Source organism: Phragmites australis, chromosome 4 (assembly GCF_958298935.1).
Source record: "Phragmites australis chromosome 4, lpPhrAust1.1, whole genome shotgun sequence".
NCBI classification, from domain to species: domain Eukaryota; kingdom Viridiplantae; phylum Streptophyta; class Magnoliopsida; order Poales; family Poaceae; genus Phragmites; species Phragmites australis.
Genome location: NC_084924.1, coordinates 13,473,330 through 13,495,904, shown reverse-complemented (window position 1 = coordinate 13,495,904; position 22,575 = coordinate 13,473,330). Strand labels below are relative to the sequence as shown.

General features: G+C 43.6%; 2 protein-coding genes across 3 annotated transcripts; one reads left to right on the top strand and one right to left on the bottom strand.

The window, feature by feature from the left end:
• Window positions 1-2,050: 2,050 nt before the first annotated feature.
• On the top strand, window positions 2,051-2,991 carry LOC133914214 (non-specific lipid transfer protein GPI-anchored 5-like). Its single transcript, XM_062357348.1, has 2 exons — window positions 2,051-2,417; window positions 2,528-2,991. The coding sequence occupies exons 1-2, from the start codon at window positions 2,099-2,101 to the stop codon at window positions 2,914-2,916; spliced, it is 708 nt and encodes a 235-aa protein (XP_062213332.1). The 5' UTR covers window positions 2,051-2,098; the 3' UTR covers window positions 2,917-2,991.
• An 11,267-nt stretch (window positions 2,992-14,258) lies between these two features.
• On the bottom strand, window positions 14,259-20,645 carry LOC133915749 (protein CDC73 homolog). Of its 2 annotated transcripts, none has more exons than XM_062359033.1 (4): window positions 19,590-20,645; window positions 18,802-18,884; window positions 18,589-18,710; window positions 14,259-14,661 (listed from the first exon to the last, which is right to left on the bottom strand). In XM_062359033.1, the coding sequence occupies exons 1-3, from the start codon at window positions 20,557-20,559 to the stop codon at window positions 18,624-18,626; spliced, it is 1,140 nt and encodes a 379-aa protein (XP_062215017.1). In that variant the 5' UTR covers window positions 20,560-20,645; the 3' UTR covers window positions 14,259-14,661; window positions 18,589-18,623. The 2 variants fall into 2 exon arrangements, with proteins under 2 accessions (XP_062215017.1, XP_062215018.1); XM_062359034.1 differs by having other exon boundaries at window positions 18,835-18,884.
• Window positions 20,646-22,575: the final 1,930 nt, after the last annotated feature.

Below are 22,575 nucleotides of genomic sequence, written 5' to 3'. Positions count from 1 at the left end.
TAAGCAAAATCATGTATAAACACACTCATGCCAACTATGTTCAACTCAAAACCAATATTATCAATAACTCATCACAATCAAACTAAGACACATCTTAATTTAGTTTCTTAATTTATAAAATAAACAGTCGGCGTACTCCAGTGGTAATATTTCTGCAAAGAGCCCCATAACGACTCTACTGAGTTTCACTAAAACGTGATGAATTTACTCCTGATACCATATAAATATGTAATCTCCTGATCAGTTTGGTTGCCTTGCATGCCTGGCTGCAGGAGACGAAATGAACGAAGTATCAGGGCCGCACAAGCGCAGCTCCCTTGTTTCCTGTAAACACAAGAATCGTCACGTTACAACTTACGGACCGGTAGCATGTCAAGGGCAACAGACAAACAAGCGCAAAATTAAAGAAGAGATCGAGATGAACCTCTGCGTGCATTGCAGAGCGCAAAGAGGCCGGCGGTGATGAGCTAGCTGCCTTTCGGCCACCGCGCGGTTACCCCTTGTCAGAGCCCACCGGTTCAACCACATTTGCGCCGGTTGCGCGTCCACGGTGGCTCGGGCCTTAGCGTCGAGGACGCAGAGCAAGGGAGGCGACCAGGCGGGGGAAGGAGCGCTGGCATGGCGTCTCTCGCTCTCGTTACTCCCTACCGACGACTGAATCTGATTACACGTACACGCAACGATTTATAGTCGTTTATTCCCCTTCAAAATCATTGTTTTACCGTGTGAGCTTCGCTTCCGCAGGAGTACTATTTGCGCGGCACTAAGTTCAAGCATGCATGTCGCATTTGTATTTCAAAAAGTACCTACTACCTACACGCGACACTCACCGCTAACCTACTCTAGAATCGTCCAAGTTTCCGAAGAAGTTATCTTCTCCATAAAATGAACTTGGCCTATAGTTATTATGATGGTATGTCGACCTATCACCTTCATAATTTTATATCATTTATAATATGAGGCATAGAGATGCCATATAAGATAAAAAAAAACACCAAAACAGCAGCAGGGAGAAAGAAAGAAAAAGAAAAAAAATGAGAAATGGGAGAAGGAGAAAGGTTGGCCCAACCCACCATCATATATATCACATATACATCAGAGAATAAAAGGATAAGAGAAGGAAGGAGGGTTGGTCAGCACATAAGCCTAGCTATCTGCTCTTCTACCTCACCTCATCTAGCCACCTACCTCTGTCGCCGCCAACAACTCATCCACGGCCGACCACACAGCCAGCGCGGCGGCTCTTGTCGTGCTGCCCAGGCAGATACTGTTGTCTCCCTCAACATCAACCTCCTCACTCACCAAGCCAAGAAAGGCTGCAACAGGCCCCGAGACGAAGGAGTCCGCGCTGGACAATCCAGATCTCGGGCACTTCGTCATCAAGCAAGCATGCGACACCATGGTCTCCAGGGAGGACAGCGCTACCGCGATAGGGCGCCTTAGCGGCACCACAGGGATGTCACGCCGATTTGGCGGACATCATATAAGCTCGCGCCACGACGTCGGTGTAGTGAGCCTCGAGTTTCTACCATACTAAACGACACCCTAACAAGTATGACTTAGGGCGCACAAAATTAGCTCACGATATTGTCTTGGATCAGTTACCACTAGTGACCGAACCACCAAGTGAAAGAAGCCCTGTGCATCTAAGAGGTGAGTGGAGTCCAGCTCTGAACTGTTGCCATTCTCCAGTGGCAACAGAGCCGGTTGGAGAAAACCATCGGGAACATAGAAAAGGAACAGAGTTGATCACCAATCCGAGCTGAGCCCAACGCAGAGTGTTCACATCACCAAATTCTGCAGCGAGCGACCTCCGTCTCACGGAGTCAGAGATATAGAGACATACATTCTCTGTACCACCTCACCGATAAACCTCGAAAAGAACCCAAGTCGCAATCGCAACGTGCGAACTAACACAGAAACTCACACACCAAAGCAAGTTAGATAGACCGGCCCATCCACTTGGTGCTGCACATAAGCTTTTCTCCCGTACCGTCCCATTTTTCCCAACAGTTTGCAGTATAAACCGTCCCCTCTTGATCCTCCTCATCTCAACGATCATCATCCTCGCCGAAACTCGCGTGAAATCACGGCCATCATGGCCCGGCGCTGGCTCGAGGTAAGCCTCGCTCTCGTCCTTGCGGCGGCGACGCTGTCCTCGGCGCAGACGACGGTGCAACCGTTGATGCCCAGCTGCCCGCCGGCGCCACTCAGCCTGTCTCCGTGCATCGGCTACGTCTTCGGCGTCGGCTCGGCAACGCTCAACTCCTGCTGCTCCCAGCTCCGGACCTTCCTCCAGGCCCAGGCGCCTTGCCTCTGCGCCGCGTCCAAGCTCGCGCCGAGCCCCGTCGGGCTGTTCCTCGGCCAGGCCCAGGCCATGATCCCCAACGTCTGCAACCTGCCTAACCCATGCGATGGTACATGATCTTGTACGCATGTTGCAGTCTTTCATGGTACAATCCACCGGTTTTCACTGATAAGAATTTGGAAAGGAGATGACAACTTGCCATTTGTTGTGGTGCTGCAGATGCTACCGGTGCGAGCACTGCGCCGGCAGCCTCCACGCCATCGGGGGCAGGCAGTTCGTCTCCAGCTACTACTCCATTGGCTCCGACCGGCCAGGTACCATCTGCTGCTACGACGGCACCTTCAGCGACTCCGGCGGCAACCACACCAGCGACGTCTGAACCGACAAACACTCCGGCTGCTGATCCAGACACGTCAGGAGCACCTCCTGCACCAGACGAGGATTCTCCTGCAGTTGCAACGGCGCCAGGACAGGCTACGCCGGCAGGCGACGGGTCGAAACTCCCAGAACTGCTGCATGCAGCTGGTTCGAGAAGCTCCAGGGGCACGGCTGCAGGAACTGTATTGATCACTGTGTTTCTTGCCTCTGTTGCAACCATATCCGTGTAAATATAACCTGCTAAGCTAGACAAAAATCGAAAAGTATACAACCTACAACATCTTATTTGCTAAAATATATAATATGTCGGTGTATTTGCAAATTTAATATATGTATTTGACTCCTCATTTACCGAAGACAGATTTTCGGTACACCGTGCAACAAAAATACAGTGTGATGGGCAATATTCGGCACCTCATATGCCAAATACGGGAAGCTTTCAATACATGAGGTGTCGAATATGGTGTACAATACCGTATTCGGCACCTCGTGTATTCGGTAAAAGAAGTGTCGAATACGGCCAGCTATGTCATCACGTCTCTTTGGATGCTACTTTTGTCGCATCACATAGCTTTGGCATGAATGCTTTCAATGTGAATGGCCCATGGATGTTGCGTGTTCCTGACTTTTGCTCACGGTGCCTCGCGCATTGCCCGGTCAGGGCTTTCAACGCGTGTTAGGCCGACATGTTGCTGTTGTTTCCTTTTGTCGCATGCAAGCTTTCGGTGTATGCCGTGTTGCCGTTGTCGTGTTAAAGCTCTGTCATGTGGTCAATTAGTGTCCAAATCCTGAGTCATGATAGAGTTGTTGTCATTTTTTATTTAAAGCTCCATTATGTGGTTACTTCCTGTCTGAAGCCTAAGTTGGCAGATTGTCGTATCGGCGTAAAGTAACAATAGTACCTCACATAATTGGCAACAGAACAGGCATATTGCATAGATGTTGAATACCTACATAATGTCAAGATGGCGGTGGAAAGTGGCGATGCAAATTAACGATAGAATGATAGTCGTGTCAATCAATGCTATCAGGGTAAGATATTTGTCATCTCTGAGGTGGTGACGGGAACTTGTAATGATTGGTACAAGGAAATCCACCTTCATCTCCAGGGATGTTAGTGTCATCCCGAGATGAAGGCCTCAGAGGAGAGGTCTTTGTGACATGAAATCGTCATCTTGAGCTATCATGGTAGGAGCACGTCATACATCATTGTTCGTTGTATGGAATCTCGATGTGGTGCGTAAACGTCCTCTTCTAGTGTTTTTTGAACCTCTCCTGTATTATTGTTAGAACATTGAGGCATTAGTAGCATGAAATCATCATCATCATTGTCCTCGTCACTTTCTGGTTGAATAGTAGAGGGTGCCTCTGTACCCCTTAGGTTCGCTGATCTTTGTTGTCTTCTATGCGAACTAGGCATCTCTCCCTCAAGAAGAGCATATACATCACCAAAAAGTTTGGGATGTCTTTGTTGATCAACTCTTTGTCTTCCGGAAACACCTAATGTAAAAGAGGAGAATTTGGATAAATGGAAAAAAGATAAGTATGGTGATCAGATAGAGAAATGCCAAACCTGAATGTGGGAAGCATACTGGTCAAGAAACATCACTATTCTTCTTTGCCTCCTAGAGAAATCTAGCACGGAAGGATGGTCGGCTAGTTTACACACCCTGAGATACCTTTGACGTCGCTCGTGCAAGATGGCCCTAAGGTCATTGGTGGTTACATGTTAGAGCGTAGTGGTTAGAGCAGAATAAAAGGGTCTTGCATGCAATTTGGACATCGCTTGGATTAGGTTGTTCTGCTTGAAGGGATCATCCTTCCCCCCATGCACAATCTGTAAGGATGCATTAAGTAATATATTGATCGTTGTAGGTGTCTATGGAAAGGCTTTAGTAAAAGATTCTACCATAGATTTATTAATCCTTGACTGCAACGTTCTTGTTGTGCACCAAAGCACGAATCTCTGATTAATTAAGAAACATTAAACAAGTATTGAACATCATAATTAATATGTAACAATGCTTACTAAAAAACTAATAAATAAAGTCTATTCGCTAGATTGCACCAGCCTTTTAGGGGTAGCACTGAAAACTCTACTCGCTAGACTGCACCAGCCTATTAGGGGTAGCACTGAAAGTGTCTTCGCTAGACTACACCGGCCTATTAGGGGCATCACTGAAAAGTCTATTCGGTAGACTATGCGCCTATGACTCGATTTCAACACATGGCTGGTCTTACATCCTGTGGCATTGACTCATGGATAGTTCATCACCTACCGCTAAAGGGGTAGATGATGAGATTACCAGAGTTTCTCATGCCCTTCGTCAATATAAGGCACATCCATCTAAACATAACACCAAGCATGGCAAACAGAGGTAGATGGAGAAGGGCCATGCAACAATTTGAAGGTCCTCCACCAAATGATCCAAGCAGGGGCGCATTCAACAGCCGCTTAGTGCCAAAAGGTATGCCGAGGCCCGAATGCCATTATGGAGATAAATGCAATGTTATGTGCTCCCATGAGTTGGATACCTTTGGGAGGAGGTATTTCTGTTGCTCGAACATAGACACGCTTTCCAAAGAGAGCAAATATTCTCAGGTAATCATTATGAGAAAACACATTTCTCCATTACCTTCATGTATTAACCCTTTTCGTCCGCAGGCAACAAATTGCATCTAGCCACCAACTGGGGCATGTACATTTCACCAGTGGATCGATGACTTTATATCCTCCAATGACCAGGAAAGGGTGGATATCATGAAAAAGTGGGGTGAGGACGAGCTTAATTGGAGGCGTGAGAAAGAAGCCCGTGCACAATCACTTAAAAAAGAAGCATCAAGTGGCGATGATTGACTATGGTGCGACTCCACCGTAGGCCGGCTGTTTACTTTCCCTAAGGTGTGGTTACATGTTATGATTACATTTTGTATGCACCATGATACCAAACGCCACAAAAATTGTAACTTTTCTATGTGCGTGCCATATAGCAGTGCAACTGTGTTATGTAACCGTACTCGAATGAGTTATCACAGGACGCTATTCTACAAATATTTTTACCTCAAAAAATTAGCAATGAAACAAGGGCGCGAGACCTTATCCTTGTTGCGAAGTTAATTCACCACTCCGTTTGTAGAAGGAACCACTCCATGTTGTCATAGAAGATGCTCAAGCACGTGATGCATCACATCCATAGCACTTGCAGCTACAGCCAGCCTACACATATAGGTTCGGCACTTGCCTGTGACTTTATCCCTTCTTCTCCCTTGACCATAAATAACCCCAGCCTGAACCATGGTAAGACCACTCATTCCTCACCTCTCTCAACTGCAATATCTTCCTCAGCTCTACCATGCCCACCCAACAAACATTGGGCTACTTCCATCCCTCAGGGGGTTAAACTGCCGATGTGCTTCTGTGGCGACTCTTGTAGGTTTCACGAGTCCTAGGACATCTTCTACACCTATGGTAGACGCTTCTTCATGTGCGCCAACTAACAGCATAACCCGCATAAACATGGACCGTATGAGTACCTACCGGTATAGCGACATAGATCACTCATGTGGCACTTTCAATACGATTTCATCCATTTCTTACTAATCTCCCATCTTATTTCATTTGTCCAGTCTCGTCCAACTATCTGTGATTTCATGGAATGGGTGGACATGGAGTAAAATGAGCACCAGAAGAAGTGAGTCAACATGAACATGTAGTGGAGGAGGGAAGCTTACGAACACTGCGAGTACAAGCAACATCAGGAGGAACTTACAATGAAGCAGCAAGAGGAGGAGCACATGAGGAAGGCCATGAGGAGCATGCCGTGGCTAAAACACAAGAAGTAGAGAGGGAACGGAAGTGCGAGAGAGCTCATCGTGTTAACGCGGAGGGCCCTGATGCCCTGAGGAAGGACAAATATCCTAGGTGCACTTAGTAGGGAGCATGTATTGTAACCTATCATATTTTTATTCCCTAAGTCATGTTAGGTTTAGCAGCGACATGGTATTAGGTTAGTTGTCATCATTTATTCATGGTTAGGAGCCATTCGCATGTCCTATGTAATGTTTATCATCGTTTGTTCCTTCACTACAATGTTCTGGCTATGGACCAAAGCACGAATCTCTGATTATTTAAGAAACATTAAACATGCTTATAAATAACTAATAAATAAAGTTATATGTCAAAATTATTTGACAAAATGGAATAAATAAAAAATAATTACTTTCCACTGTAGCACTGGCTACTCAATGACGACGTCGCCGCACGCAATCCCCGGGAGTGTAAGCTGGTGGGTGCCTGACCCTCATCCCAGCGGCCTGCGCTGGCCTCTGCAACGTGCGCCCTTGCACATCATCGTCGTCGTCCTGGCCTTTGGGAACCCTACCAAATGTGTATTTAGACCCGCTAACTCGGCCTTACATGTACTAAGATGAAGGATCCTCATGCGGCAGTGTGGATGGATCTAGTACTTACTCTGTTGGAATCTGGTGTGACGAAGGCTCACCCTGCTGATACCATTGTGAACTCTCAGGTGCATCGGGATAATTGGGGAACTGTCCGTTGAGGAGCTTGGGGAAGCTGGAGGCCTGCATTGCAGCATCCCAGCCAAACTTATGTGTGTTGCTCTAGTTAGGCATATGCTACGTGCAGTTAATGACATCCTCCTAATGTGTCAATGCTACATGCAAAGGTGTCATGGTAGGCTGAGGAGGTTGTGTCCACTACGCGTGCTGTGAACCTAGGGTACACTCCTCAGGCTCAAGTGCATACGTGTGCTCATCGGCCTCAGCACCGGAATGTGACACATGATGCACCGGAGCTGAAGGTGTCTCTCACGGCTGTGACTGAACGGGTTCCTCATGGGCACTAGACGAGCACCTGTTGTGGGAGGCACGGGATAGGTCCATAGCTAGTAGGTCATACCCCTTCAAACGTAGGGCACAACCATCTAGACCACGTAAAACGGATAACAAGTTGGACCCTCTTGTCCTTATGTAGTCCTAGAGAGGGTTCTGATCCCTACGTGTTGATAAACCGCTTGCTTCCCCACAAGCTTGCTCTACTCGCGTATGCATCTTGTACGCCTCTTTAGTCTGTATAAGAAGAGGGTGATGTGAGTAATACGGAGGTTGAACCAATAAAAATCTTTAGAAGTACCGTGTCACTTACCACAACATGAAGAAAGCAGGCACAATCCTCGGGGAAGGGTCTGCAGGCCACTTCTACAAGTCCGATGAGTAAGGTGCCACGTGTGTGCGGATGGTACCACGCAAGGTAGTCCAAGTACATAACATCGTTGTATTGTCCAACAGAAATGACAACATCCACCATAGCTGACTTCGTCCACCTGTGTATGTGCTCGACATTCACGGATGCCTAGTCCTACAAGGCTCCGCCCCTTGTGCGCTCCTCCTGTATGAGACATAAACAGTTAGAACCTTGTAACATGGAACAACTAGGATACTAATGCTATGTATAATAACACACTTACTCGTATGTCTTTTCAGCATCTCGTAGGGGAGGTACTAGTACCACTTGTCGATAATCGAACTACCTCTGCACATGCTTAGGAGGATATACTTTCACGTTGTTCATATACAACAAACAGCATCTGGTCATCCACAAGTTTGAGTCACGCAAACAAGAGGATGTGATCTGACCTCTGGTCGCAATTTTGGCTACTCATGACATACCCCATGGATCCCACTTCATGAGATCAGCGTTGAGGAGGTCTAAATCACTGATCATCTGGGAGTAGCTACCATGGTCTTGCTGTTGACTCCATCTCAACCTGGTATGAATCCATTGGTACCCACATCGTAGGTCTCATGTCATCTACAATGCCATCAGAGACGGGGACTGGATAGTACTCTTGCTCACCCAAGACCGACATACCAGGAGGTACTTCCAACTCCACGACTGTAAGAGGTGTAGACACCCTATAATAGATCCCTTCTTCTTTGACCTTTGGGATACAACACACAAGCCTCTACAGGTTGCAATAAGCACAGCAGATCCCCAACTATAAGATGTCAGTTTGTAAGGATGTGACGCGAACCGACCCGCTAACTATACAAGATGGGGGAGGACATAATCGCCTGCCGTGTTGCAGAACATGATGCCTCCAAGCAGAATATACAAGTACACCTTATAGTGTTGCATAACTGTAGCATCGTCTGCATCTTGTAGGCATGGACCAAATTGTGGCAGCCCTTGAATCCAAGACATGGAGAGTCTAACATCCTTCATGTCATACTGCACACCAAACCTACAATATGTAGATGCTCAATGAAGCTTGAATAGCACTAGAATATTTGAAGTGCATTACATAACAAATAATTACCTGCTCTCAACGTAACCATTTCAATCCTCCTTTGCTAGTCCCAAAACCATTAATGGGGCACCCCTGATCGGCAGCCCGATTAGTATGGCCACGTCCCTCAATGTTATGGCCATCTCACCAAAAACAAAGTGGAACATGTGCATCTTAGGATGCCATCGGTCCATGAGACCTGTGAGCAGTGTCACCTCAATCGGCGGGAGAGGTGTCCAACCACCGCCTGCCATGTGAGCTTCGGCCATCATGAGAGCAAAAGGTAGTATTCCTGCATGTGCGAGTGCCTCGTGGAATCGAGGGTCTAACCCATTAAGCGTGTGCACACTCCGGGCCCGCAACGGAACCAACTACAAAAGGTATTCAAAACATATACAAAGTAAGTAAGTAACAAATTATCGTGGTAATTAAAAATCACATATAATTATGGTATCTGCCACCCTGTGAAAATCATCTTCCCGTATGGTTCTCATCATACCGCTACTGAAGAAGCTCAGGAAGAGCACCATGAGCTGTGACAATAATTTCAAGCTTCATAGATCAATAAAAAAATATTGTCTGTGATGTCAGTACATGCGATATATTACAAAATAGGTAGTAAAACTAATAGGTGAATAATAATTTAAAGTACATACCATATATGCGAATAACTTCATAAAACAAACTCCATTGCAACAACTCTAATACAATACAGTACAATAGTGCTCTGATAGTTCACTGTCGGGTCGAACAAGTCCTCCTATCATGGCCAGGTTGTTTTTATAGTTTGCACTTGCATAGGCCACAAATAGCATCCGCTGCATCTATGTCACCTTACAGTCTAGTGGCTTTTGGCCTTCCAGAATCCGTATGTCGCGCTCGAGGATAAGGTACCCACTTAGGCCCTCAATTGATTTGTAACTGCTTTCGATGTTGAACGAACACATCTATGAAAGCCATGTGTTCCTCGATGCATCGATCGTGAAGTACAATTATACGTATTGTGATCTGTCGTTGTCGCTCATGTCCACAAGTGGCCAAGACATGGGAGCACGGGATATAGTGCAGTTTAGGCTTGTTGCATGTGCACTTCACCTCGTGAGGCCCAAGTTGATATTGAAGTATGGTGTCCCCTGCTCTATACCCTAAAGCATACCTACGGTGGCACATGACCTCGAAATGATTGTTGGCTAGGTCGTAGAATGTGGTACGATGAAAGTGTGCCTTGTTCCTCCTCCTAGATATGATCTCCACCACCTTAGGTGCGAAGCGTGTGTTGCACTCCATAGCAGCCTTACCACGATCTCGAAAGTAGTCCACCATTTTATAGAATATGAGCTCAATGATAGCACACAGCGGGAGGCCTCGTACACCCTTTAGTACATTGTTGAATGCCTCCACTATGTTCGTTGTCATGATGATGTACCTAACATGCCATACAAAAATTTTAGATGGGCAATTCGCATATGATAGGGTAAAATATGATCATTCAACTGCTATGTGCTAACCTGGCACCGTCAGTGTCATACATTAGTGCCCAACGCTCCGTCGGCTTTCCCGTTATCCACTGGCTAAACGTAGCACATGAATGGCTAACGATAGTTTAGCCCCCCACCATTTGTGTCCAAGGATGATCCTCCTGCGCTTGCTACTCTGTCATCATCTTGCAAGTGGCCTCATTTAACTCTCTCTATATCCCATTGAACTTCGTCTGCTGGTTCTGAAGATACAACCCTTTAAATCTCTTTACAAGAGACTTATTGCGGTACCTTGTGTACAGGTTCGCGCTCAAGTGTCGCATGCACCACCTTCTCTCCATATCAAGCCATGTAATGGAGTTATTTGTGCTATTATGCAGCACATCCAATGCATGCAGAAGGCCCTTGTTGCAATCTGAGATGATGCAGACTTATTCCCTATTGCCAACGACATGTGTCCTCACCAAGATGAGGAACCGCAACCAGTTATCGTTGTTCTCACTCTCAACCATTGCAAAGGCAAGAGGAATGATCTGATTATTTACATCCGCTATCATCGCTATCATAAGAGTACCATGGTACTTGCCACTCAAAAATGTACCATCTACACATACAACCGGCCTGCAATGTCTGAAAGCTTCGATGCATTGTCTGAAGGATCAAAATAATCTAATGAGGTATCGGTCAGTGGTATTGTATGACCCATCCTCTAGCTTTATCAGCTCATCCGCCATGACCCACTGCGTCCCTAGATTTGTCATGGCAATTTTCTACCGTAGCCTTGGAGCATTGTTGTAAGACTCTTCAAAGCTTCCAAATAGCGTTTTCAACATCTTCTGCTTCGCTCAACATGTGGTATGGTAATTGATTAGCATACATGTCTTAGTCCGTACTTCCTGCATAATCAATTTTGGCGACAAACATATGTTTGTGCCAACAAAGGTGATAATGAGTTGGGCTATGAACCTCACATCAACGGTGTAGCTCACATTTCTAATAGACTCTTCCCTGCATGTATGTGGGGTGTGTCTATTTATCATAAAATAGTTCTCATATTTCGGGTTATGTGCTTGTATGAAGAAGGGACAATTCGGGTCCTTGATACACCTAACCTCATACTCCATAGGGTTAGACTGAGCGCACTTATAATCCCTTCTTGTAATTACAACACAGTTGCTAATAAAGTGGATGACCTCAACCCTATTACGATATCGTTGTCTAACTTGGATGTCATTATTCCGGTATCCCTAGTTAGATAAGGTGTTGTACTCAACGACGACACAATTCGGCAGCCCATCACCACGAAAGTACTGGATCACCGCCATTATGTCATCATTGTCAGTAGCTTCTTCATCCTCGCTATCATCGGCTTCATCATCCATGCATCCTACATCTACCTCAGAAGAATCCACTCCGGCTCCCGTTGTACTGGAATTGCCCTCCCCGACATGCCCTCCCTCCTGTTCATGCATCTCCTACTGGCCTGATCCTTCCACCCTAGTCACTTCATCACTTTGCACCAGTTGTGACACTATATTTACGTACACCCCCATTTCAATATTCTCCTCCAATATCTTACGTGTGTACAAAGCTCATGTGTTTTTCTTCTCATCTCGAACGACGTATGGACAATGACCGAGCTGTTTGGAAGAATTCATGGTCGCAAACCCTCCAGCACAACAATATGAGACTGCTAGTTTACACATAAAAGGCTCATAATATGTAATTTCAAGCCATCTAGATCAATAGGTAGCTCAATCGTACTAGCTATATGCTTGCAGTTTTGAATTTTTACAAGCCTCATGTGCAAAATAGTAGGATCTTCTCCATAATAAATATGGATAATCATATCGTATCTGCTGAACAAAGATATATGTAACAAAATAAGTACTTAAATGTATATACGATACACAACTAATTAAAAAAATGTAAATTAACAATGCAAGTTAAATAGTATAGTACTTAAAAATGCTAAATATTTAAGTAATTAAAAATAATTAAAGCATCAATATTAAATTCAAATGAAATAATTAATATTTAGCATTGAATTAAATTATTCAGTAAACAATAACTAAGTATTAATATACAACTATTGTGGTTAAATATTTAGTAAACATTAAAAGTACTAAAAAATATTTACTAAATAATTATTACATAATTTCTGAAAACCAATAAATACATTTACAGTACTCACCCTATTTAAATAATTAGATTAATCATATTACTCTACTTAACATGAGTGAGTAAGCTAACTAATCATATTAGTTCAATTAAACTAATTAATCCAATTAATTATATAACTCTCATAACTCTGATTATATTACACAAATACTCTAATTATACTGGTTAATGACATGTCTACAATTATACTAAGGGAATAATCTAATTACACTGATTAATGAAATTCATATTATTAAAATAAGTAAATAATCTAATTACACTGACTAATCAAATTCATTAATCAAACTATGCAAATAATCTAAGTATTCTAATTTATCATCTTAATATATTTTAATATTGAATAAATTATTTAGTAAACAATAACTAAGTATTAATACATAACTATTGTGATTAAATATTTAGTAAACACTAAAAGTACTAATAAATATTTACTAAATACTTATTACATAATTATTTGACAACTAATAAATACATTCACATTGTGCATCCTATTTAAATGATCCACTTAATCATATTACTCTACTTAATCTAAGTGAGTATGCTAATTTATCATATTAGTCAATTAAACTAATTAATCTAATTAATTATATAACTCAAATAACTCTTATTAAATTATGTAAATACTCTAATTATGCTAGTTGATGGCATACTTATAGTTACACTAGGAGAATAATCTAATTACACTAATTAACAAAATTCATATTATTAAATTAAGTAAATAATCTAATTACATCGACTAATCAAACTATGCAAATAATCTAAATACTCTAATTTATCAGCTTAATATAATTTAACAAATGTATTTGAACGAAAAAAAACAATTTTCTTACTCTAATTATCGTTACAATCTATGTATTAATTACATACAAAATCTAAGTATTTACTATAACTAAAACTCCTCATATTGTTGCTCCTTCTCTCCTTACGTTGTTGCTTTCAACCTCACACTGCTGCTTCTCTCCTTGCGCTACTGCTCCTCGCCTCACGCTGCTGCTCCTCTCTCCTCGCTGCTCTGCTGCTGCTCGTCCTCACTACTCCTAATCACTGAACGCTGCTCCTCCTCTCCTTTTATAACCTGCATACAAGGGCCAAGATAAAGGGAAAGTGCACCACACATGCATGCGCGCAACACAGGAAAAAATAGCAGCATGTGTCCACACCGAAAGCTCCCCTTGACGTGACGTGACCGTATTCAGCACATGCGAGCTTTCAGCACACAAGGCACTTAATACAATGCACGGTGCTATATTCAACATCTCATATGTCGAAAAAGGTGGAACCGGAGAATTTTTGGTGTACGATGTACCGAAAACCTATTTAAATAAAGTGTCAAATGCATATGCTAAATTTGTAACTACACTAACATGCTGTTCATTTAGCAAATATTATGCCATATGTTGTATACTTTTAGATTTTTGCCACTAAACTATTACCACAATAACAAATGTACTGATGTAACATACGATACATTATAAGTTAAAACTGCACTCTACTGTGCTGTTGCAATAAAAACGTTTATTCTACAGAATCTACACTGTAGTCGAGCAAATTCCCCGGAGATCAAGTCCTGGTAGATCCATAGTCCATACATCAGACGGTGCGTACATTTCGAAGATATTTTTAATTAAAAAACATTGAATGCAAATATCTCGTACACTTGCATAGAACATGACAGGAGCACAATAACATTCTCTCCAGCAACTCTGTACGATAGAAGCATGACAGGAGTACTTGCTTTGAGAATGACAGGTGATACTTGCAAGCATATCTCATATGGCACTTGCCAAGAAAATAAGAGGTTAGTAGTCTGCAGGACAATGTTAGAAATAAACAGAGCACATGGTAGCCTAATATCCTAGTATACAAAAGTTGCAATCTTCATGGGTGTAGCTTCCAGCCATACCGTTCTGCCGTCTACTATCACCAGCATTCTGCCTATCAGTAATTCAACAAGCATAAAGTCTGCCTCCAGCTCAAAGTAACATCTGGATCTTTAATAGCTGGACTGAAAATGACATTGAAAAGCAAATGTCACTGAGAAGTATGAGATCGCGCAAATTCTTCACTAAATTTATTAAAAATATGAGATAAATATCACGGCCCCCAACAGTAAACAGGTGGCAAATATATAATAAGATGCACTTGCACAATTCCTAGCTCAGTTGCCACCATCAGCAAATAATCACTTATTAATTATTACAACCTCATACCAGATTGTGGAATTACAGTGACGACAATTTGACTGAAAATTTTGGCAAGCGGCTTAACAACTGAATTGCAGTAACATGCCATAATTTTTAATAAAATCGGAACTCTTTAAAAGCTAACATAGCTACAAGAACAGTAGAATCAAAAACAAAATGATAGCATTGCTCAGTTAATAAATCCTCATGCATAGCCACTAAAACAGTATACACTGACACTTACAGACATGAACTGTTGTCCACACAAGCCAAATTGTGCCCCAAATCAATTAAATTAACATTTAGCAAGCCCTATTTTACTGATATATGACACATATTCTAACGCTTCCCAGATGGAAAAGAATCCATAAGAGGGTATCTATGCAGCACCAAAACCCGATACGTGGATATGTTTTAATTATATTTTTTATAAGTAACAAGTTACAACCTACCTACTAAGTGCAGTAAATCATATAATTCAGCTGCAGTAAGGTGATTAAGATAATAGAAAACACTTTTGTTCTGTCACTTTTCCATAGAGGAATGAAGCTTTTCGGGTCCAACTGGCAACTACAATCCAATTTTCCAGCATTACTCATCAGCAAATAAGAGATTAGATCATTTGATGCATCACATATGCACAATTGCAACCACTAGTACTAACTCCAAATAAGAGTTAGTTTACTACACAATTTAGACAAGTAGTATCCCAGTCAAGTTTATATCACACAAGCATGCACGCATGTTAACAGATGAACACTACAATTACTGCAATTATGTACCAGACCTACTAACACAGCAAGCCTATGGCCAATTGGTCACCTCAGTATGCACTCCACATATAGGTGGCCTACTAGTACTAACTCCACATTCTGCTGTCACCTCAGTATGCACTCCACATATAGGTGGCCTACTAGTACTAACTCCACATTCTGCTGAGGCTCTGACTCTCTGAGCTCTCACCTCTCAAGTCTCCAGTGAGCAAAAGCTTAAGCCTTAAGCTACTGACGGTGAAAAGAAGGAAAAAAAGGGGACCTTAAGCTACTAACGGTGAAAAGAAGGAAGAAAGAGGGCTTATCACCAGATCAGGAAAGGGGATAGGGAAAAATGGACCACTCACTAGATCCAGGTGGAGGGTGTCACCAGGCGCCAGCTTGCCGCTGACAGGCAGGACAACAAGTGCTGGAGACAGAGGCGTGCAGGTGGTCGGGCATCCTGGTCTCCTTGCAAACAGATTAGGGCAAACAGACTCATTCAAATCAGGGCACGACAGGGGATAGGCAAAAAAAGGAAGAAACAAGGGAGGAGAGGAGAGGAAGTGAGGAACTCACTAGATCCAAGTGGAAGGCGTTGCCGGCCTCCGACTCGCCGCCGGCGGGACAGCAGACAGCAAGTGGTCGAGGCGCAGGCGTCTAGGCATGCGGTTGTCACCGGGCTCTGGCTCATTGCCGACAGGACAACAAACAGAAGGGTCGGTGGCTCGCACGAAGTCGCTGGTGCAGTGGCGACCGACGAGAGAGAGGGAGCAGTGCGGGGCGCGAGTGGCGGTTGAAGAGACGAGAGGGAGCAGCAGCTATACGGGTGCGCGAGTGGCGGTATGGCGAGACGAGTCATTTAGGGTTGCTTACAGACCAAAGAGTCTGATATTGGGCCAGGCTGTATTACAGAAGTATCCTAGACATATCCGCATTTTGTTGATTTATTTTCTTTTCGGATACTTCGTAGATACGTATCGACGCCATATCCGATACGAATACGGCAGCTAAATGGAGTATCAGTGTATAGGAGGGTATTCAATTCACAAAACTATCCCATTAAATCACTAGCAATAGCAAAGTGCGAACAAATAAATGTGTAATGTTATGGGCATAATCCCCATGGGCTAGATGGGCCAGCCCGACTAGGACACGGCAACCGCCAGGGTTACGGCTGCCGCCTCCCTATCCACACCACTAAGGGAGGGGTGGCCAGCCTAGGGCACAGCCGCACCCTTCCCTCCTCCGCAAACCAATCCTACCGGCAAGTATCTTGTATTAAGTATTAGAAATATGGTCATTTAGGAAAGTTGCACATTTTATGATGGATGAGACTGTGTCCATGAGATTTGATCCCTTAAGGGTCAAGTTATTTAGGTTGCTTGAGGGTCAAGTCGTGTGAGCCTCTATATAAAGAGAGGAGTTGTACCCCTTTATAATCAAACAGAAAGAAAGGGTTTTCCCTCATCTCTCTCTCTAGGGATGGAAACGGATCGGATACGAACCGAATAGTTCACTTTTCGCATTACTATCCATATTTTAATACGAATACATATACGAATCCAAATATCCTCGAATGTGAATATAAATCTGATTGTTCGAATACGAATCTGCATCCGAATACATACTAGATTCAATTGTACGTGAATACCCTACAACTTTAACGACAAATTGTAAAATAATAAATTTATTTGACACTAGCATGATGGCAATTTAACACAAGGAACTTTATTTTTAGTGGATTGATCCTCTACCTTAAGACAAAAAACCAATTTTAATACAATACCATGACTTTAGATGATTTTGGACCGTTGGATGGAAGATGAAAGGGACAAATTTATCGCTACAGTATGTGGTACAATACCAAATAATAAAATAATAGGTAGGAACAAAAGAATTTAGTGAGGGAACGCAAAGATGTTGTTGTGCTGACCTGCCATGCCGCCAGCACCATCAGGCACCAGGAATATGTGGGTATCCGACGAAGGAGAAGCACCAAAGAGCAGCAAGATGGCAATGCGGGCCACCTGGTTGAAGATGGTGGGGATGGCAAAGGAGCCGCCTGCTCTTGTCGTCGGTTCGCCGAGGACAGCGGCCTCCGTTGCCACATGCAGAGCGCAGCCGTGACGCGTTGTGTCAGCTACGGTAGCACAACGACGATTGTCCTCAGTCGCAATGGCTGCCTAAGCCGCACATGCAGCAACGTCGTCGACGAAGTGGTCGACGGGGTCCTCTTTGCCCTTCTCGATGATCGCAAGGCGACCATCTTGGAGGGACATGCGGTTTTCCACGACCATTATTCTGCACAACCAACTCATCCAATTAACTGATGAGACTCTCTTGGAATGTAGTGAAGCGTTGCCAGAACACCAACAATTCGGGCACTTCGTTGTTGTCTGCCATGGAAGTGGATGGGAGGCCTGTCTCTGATACCAGGCTGTTAGGGTCAATATTGGAGGTAGGGATCATGCAAAGAGCGTAATAGTGGTGGGTGGTAGGGCGAGGTGGAGGAGACCTTCGTGCACAGGTAGATAGGCGACGACACTAGGGCAGGGAGAGGGAGGGAAGCGACAGACCCTCAAGCGACATAATAACTTGACCCTTAAGGGATTGAGATCTCATAGACACGATCATATCTCTAATACTTATACTTAATAAACGATACTCGCAAGCGGGACCGGCTTGCATAGGAGGGAAGGGTGCGGGTTCACCCTAGGCTGGCCACCCCTCCCCTAGCGGTGTGGACAGGGAGGCAGCAACCCTAACCCTGGTGGCTGCCACCTCCTTGTCGGGCTGGCCCAGCTGGCCTATGGGGATTAGGCCCACAATAGTATGCTTGACTATGTAACCAAAAGTTGATTATTCCATAGGAGTAGACTATTCCCCATCAATAAAATGTCAATGAATACACATGGTACTATTAGACTCATGTTGTGAAATTCAACAAGAAACTCGGGATCTTCGTTTTGGTAAAAGTAAAAACAGAAGGCTTACATGATCATGCAGTTATGGTACACAGGGTACTTCAATTATGTGCGCGCGCGCATAAATTCCTCCAAGCGCTCCCATACCTCAAGGGCAGCTGTTCTGTCTTGATGCCTTTTATTTTTGCTTATCTGCACCATAACACAACCATGTAGACGTAAGCATTAGCAAAACTAAATTTGATTGTAACCAAAACAAATTCAACTTTTATCCCATACTCACAGATACTATTTTCACATTCCACTGTTTGACTACCTTGGCTGCCTCCACGCTATCATCTTCGAAGCGCACATAGAAACCAATAACTGAGGCAAGTTTCAAGATGTCAGACCACATGAATAGCATCACCATATCATGCTGCATGAGAAACAGAACAATCTTGCAATAGCTCCCATTCTTTGCATCCAATACAGCATTTTCATACCAAGTAAATCATATCTTGAAATGCAACAATACAATGTCCAGAGAAATGATGGCATATGTCCAGCACAATGATCACAGCGAGTAAATCTACAGTAAGTCAGTAACACTTTCACTAACAGCTATAGAATGTATATAACAGATTATGGTGATCTTACAAGCGTTAAAGCATTTCTCCAGCGCAAAACAAATAGACCCCTTCAGAAGAAGGGACGTCGGTAATGTCTAGTAGGTGACACTAAAACTATATCTACTGTAAAGAAGCCAAACAGAGAATCTCAACTAGTACATGCTGCTGTTTAGTTTCTGAAGAGGCAACGAACACCGCAGATAAACTTATTTCTTGCTCAAAGCCAATAGTGAAACAAGTCTTTAACTCAATTGCGATAACAAGGTAAGCATTCAACACTCCTATCTGTACAAAATAACACCAAAGCAAACCTATCCTGTAGTGCAGATCAAACATTCTACTTCTCAAATGCAGCTACAAGCATATCAACAAATTTTAACCACAATGAAGCTACGGCCATCTCAAACAGATCGCAAATGAGGAAACGACACCGTGTAAAATTAAGGGGCGAGACCCTCACCTCTGTTAAAGATCTCTACATGGTCCTTGAAGGGCCAGTCCTTGAACTGCCACTCCTTGCCGAGCACAAACACGGCCATCACCCGCCCCCAATCATCGATCTTGAGTGAAGCCGGCTTGTCCCTTACCTCGAAGGACACCGAGCCTCCCGCCGCGCCCGCCCTCTCCCCACGAATCAGCTTCTTCTGCACCGTGACGCTCTCCGGCTTCCCTCCCTTCATCGCCCGCATCCTCTCCTCGCTGGGCACGAACACCCCGTCCTCGAGGAACTCCCTGACGTTGTAGATCGTAATCAGCGTCTGCGAGGCGCTGGGCACGAGGATGATGGGCACGACGCCCTCGCCGAGGGACTTCTCCACCTTGGGCTTGGCCAGGGTGACGGCGGCCGCGGAGGGCTCGTGGCGAGAGGCCGGCGCGGCGTCCTTGCCGCCCTTGCGCTGCTCTTCCTGCCGGCGCAAGGCGTTCTGGAGAACGGCGTGGAAGTCGCGGCCCCGGGCGTCGAGGAGCGCGTTGCGGTCCTTGAAGGGTCGCTCGAGGGCGCGGATTTGGGCCCCCGTGGTCACCTCGTCGGCGCCTGCAGGGTCCTCGGGTGGCGGCGAGGGCGGGAGGTGTTGGCTTGCCTCCTGCGGCGGCGGGAAGGAGGAGGGGAGGAGCGGGTCGGCGGAGGGGAGGGAGTTGTGGCCGAAGCGGAGGAAGTCGAGGAAGGTCTTGCGGTCAGGGAGGGAGACGGGCGGGATGCGTCGGAGGCGCGCGGCCTGGATGAAGTCGGTGTGCTTGAGGTCGTGGTGCTGCGCGAGGAAAACGGCGGCGGAGAGCGGGTAGGGGCGGCCCGACTGCTTGGAGGTGAAGGCGGTGGGTGTGAATGCCGGGAAGGAGTAGTCGGAGCCGAAGAGGATGTCGTCTCCGGAGAAGATGATTTTGTCCAGGTCGTTGCGGGCAGCGTAGTCCCGGAGCACGGCGAGGGGATCCATGGCCGCCGCCGCTAGGCTCGGCGGTGTCTGCCGTCTCTCGAGTTTTTTTTGGCAAAATTGCGAAAACACACCGGCAAACTAGGGGGTTTTCAAATAGCCACCAGCATCTCACTCTCTTACGATCTAACACCTACAGATTTTACGTATTTTCAAATACCCTGTGTGTCCGTTGATCAACCGATAGAGTTGTCGAATAGCCTCACGGGTGATTTGGTTTGTCTCTATTAACCTTGCCAAAGAATTTTTTCGGAGTTCGTGAAGTTTATCATCCAAACCGACCTCATTTTTCTCGAGTTTGGGTATCATCGCTGCACTATATGATTTTTTTACTCAGGTGAGTTTTGATATAATTATTCGTGTATGGAGCATCTCTACCATTTCATCATGGTACGTGGGATGAGTAACGCTAGACACCAAACGACAACTATATCGTTTTGTCAACGGGCACAGGGGGAATTTGAAAACGCATAGAACTTACGGGTGTTAGACTTGTAGGTGGGTATTTAAAACATCCCTAACTTGCAGGTGTGTTTTTGTAATTTTTTTTTGTTTTTGATTTTGCCGCTGGATCTGACTCGGATCAGGGTCAGAAAGCGAATAACTTGCTCGACCTGATCGAAGTTTAAATGGGCTCAATTAGTTGGTCCAATCGTAGCCTAGTAAAAACAACTACTCCCTCTAGTGGTAAATATAGGTCGTTTAAGTCTCTTCAACTATTCTCTAAATATAAATTATTTTCGAATTTCTATACATTTTTTTTATTCCCGTCTTACTCTTTTTAATAAATACTATCACTCTCATAAATGAATGAATTATCTTTTCTAATGCAGAATAAATGAAGGGTAATAAGATCATTTGATCTACTTTCTTAAATCTTGTGCACAAATCTAAAACGACTTACATTTGTAATCGGAGGGAGTAGTAGATTGATGTGTCTACCTCACCCTTTTTTTTAAATAGAGTATGATAAAACAAGACTAAAAAATTGGATTTACCAATTTTAGGCATTTCAATATTTATTTATAAATTTATCAATATTTAACACATTCATTTAATTATGGAAAAAACGGTGGTACTTTCATATATGCACATAATTTTAACATCTAGACGACAGTAATACGAATCTAACTAAATTTGTTTCATATTTTTTTGAGTTTCAGATATTTTCTATGCATTTTAGATTATTTCAACCGATTTATCAATATAACTGTTATTCCTTTCACTATTTTTCTAGAATTTCAAAAAAAAATTATATGTATGTATATATACAGATATAGGTATGTACATGTATATATATACATATATATATATACGTGCTAGTATATATATACATATATATATATATATATGCGGGACCATATGAGCAGTAGTTGCAGTAGTTTTGCCCTAGATTATTCTAATTTTAGATCTTTTAATGTATGTAATAGATTATGCCATAGCAAATGATAGGGAGTGGCGCGTGCACTTTTTTATTTTTATATATTCTAAATTAAAAAAATTATAAATATATAAGTTTATTTTAAAATATTGTAAATTAAAACTTATTTTGTCCGTTGAAAGGACGATAAGTTGAGTATAAAGTGACGCATGTGGACCTTCGCTTGTCACTGTTGCTTGCTCAGTAGTTTGTTTTCACGGCATGCAAGGAGAGAGAGAGGGAACGGAGGAGAGGTTGAGGAAAGCGGTGAAGTTTTGTCGTAAGCCATAGTTGCTAGGTAAAATATTTTTATCTTAATAATTTTTAACAAATCAGTTAGGCTAATCATCGTGTCCAGTTTTAGACATAGGTTATATGTAAAATATAAGATTTAGAGATATTAGATATAGATTTTTAGTATAGATTTTTATAACAACGTAGAGTAATTGATAGGCCTAGTTTTTTAATAGTTGTAACTATTGAACATATGTTTTTAGAATAGTTGTATTTATTTGATATAGGTTTCGTATAGATAGTTGTAACTGTTGGGTCTAATTTTTAAGAATAGTTGTATTGATTTAATGTAGGTATTGTAAAGA

Coding starts and splice junctions, on each gene's coding strand:
- LOC133914214 (XM_062357348.1), top strand. CDS start 2,099: ATGGCCCGGCGCTGGCTCGAGGTAAGCCTCGCTCTCGTCCTTGCGGCG. Junction 2,418..2,527: donor CCTGCCTAACCCATGCGATG/GTACATGATCTT, acceptor GTGGTGCTGCAG/ATGCTACCGGTGCGAGCACT.
- LOC133915749 (XM_062359033.1), bottom strand. CDS start 20,559: ATGGATCCCCTCGCCGTGCTCCGGGACTACGCTGCCCGCAACGACCTG. Junction 18,885..19,589: donor TGTAGAGATCTTTAACAGAG/GTGAGGGTCTCG, acceptor AACTTGCCTCAG/TTATTGGTTTCTATGTGCGC. Junction 18,711..18,801: donor GGAATGTGAAAATAGTATCT/GTGAGTATGGGA, acceptor GTTATGGTGCAG/ATAAGCAAAAATAAAAGGCA.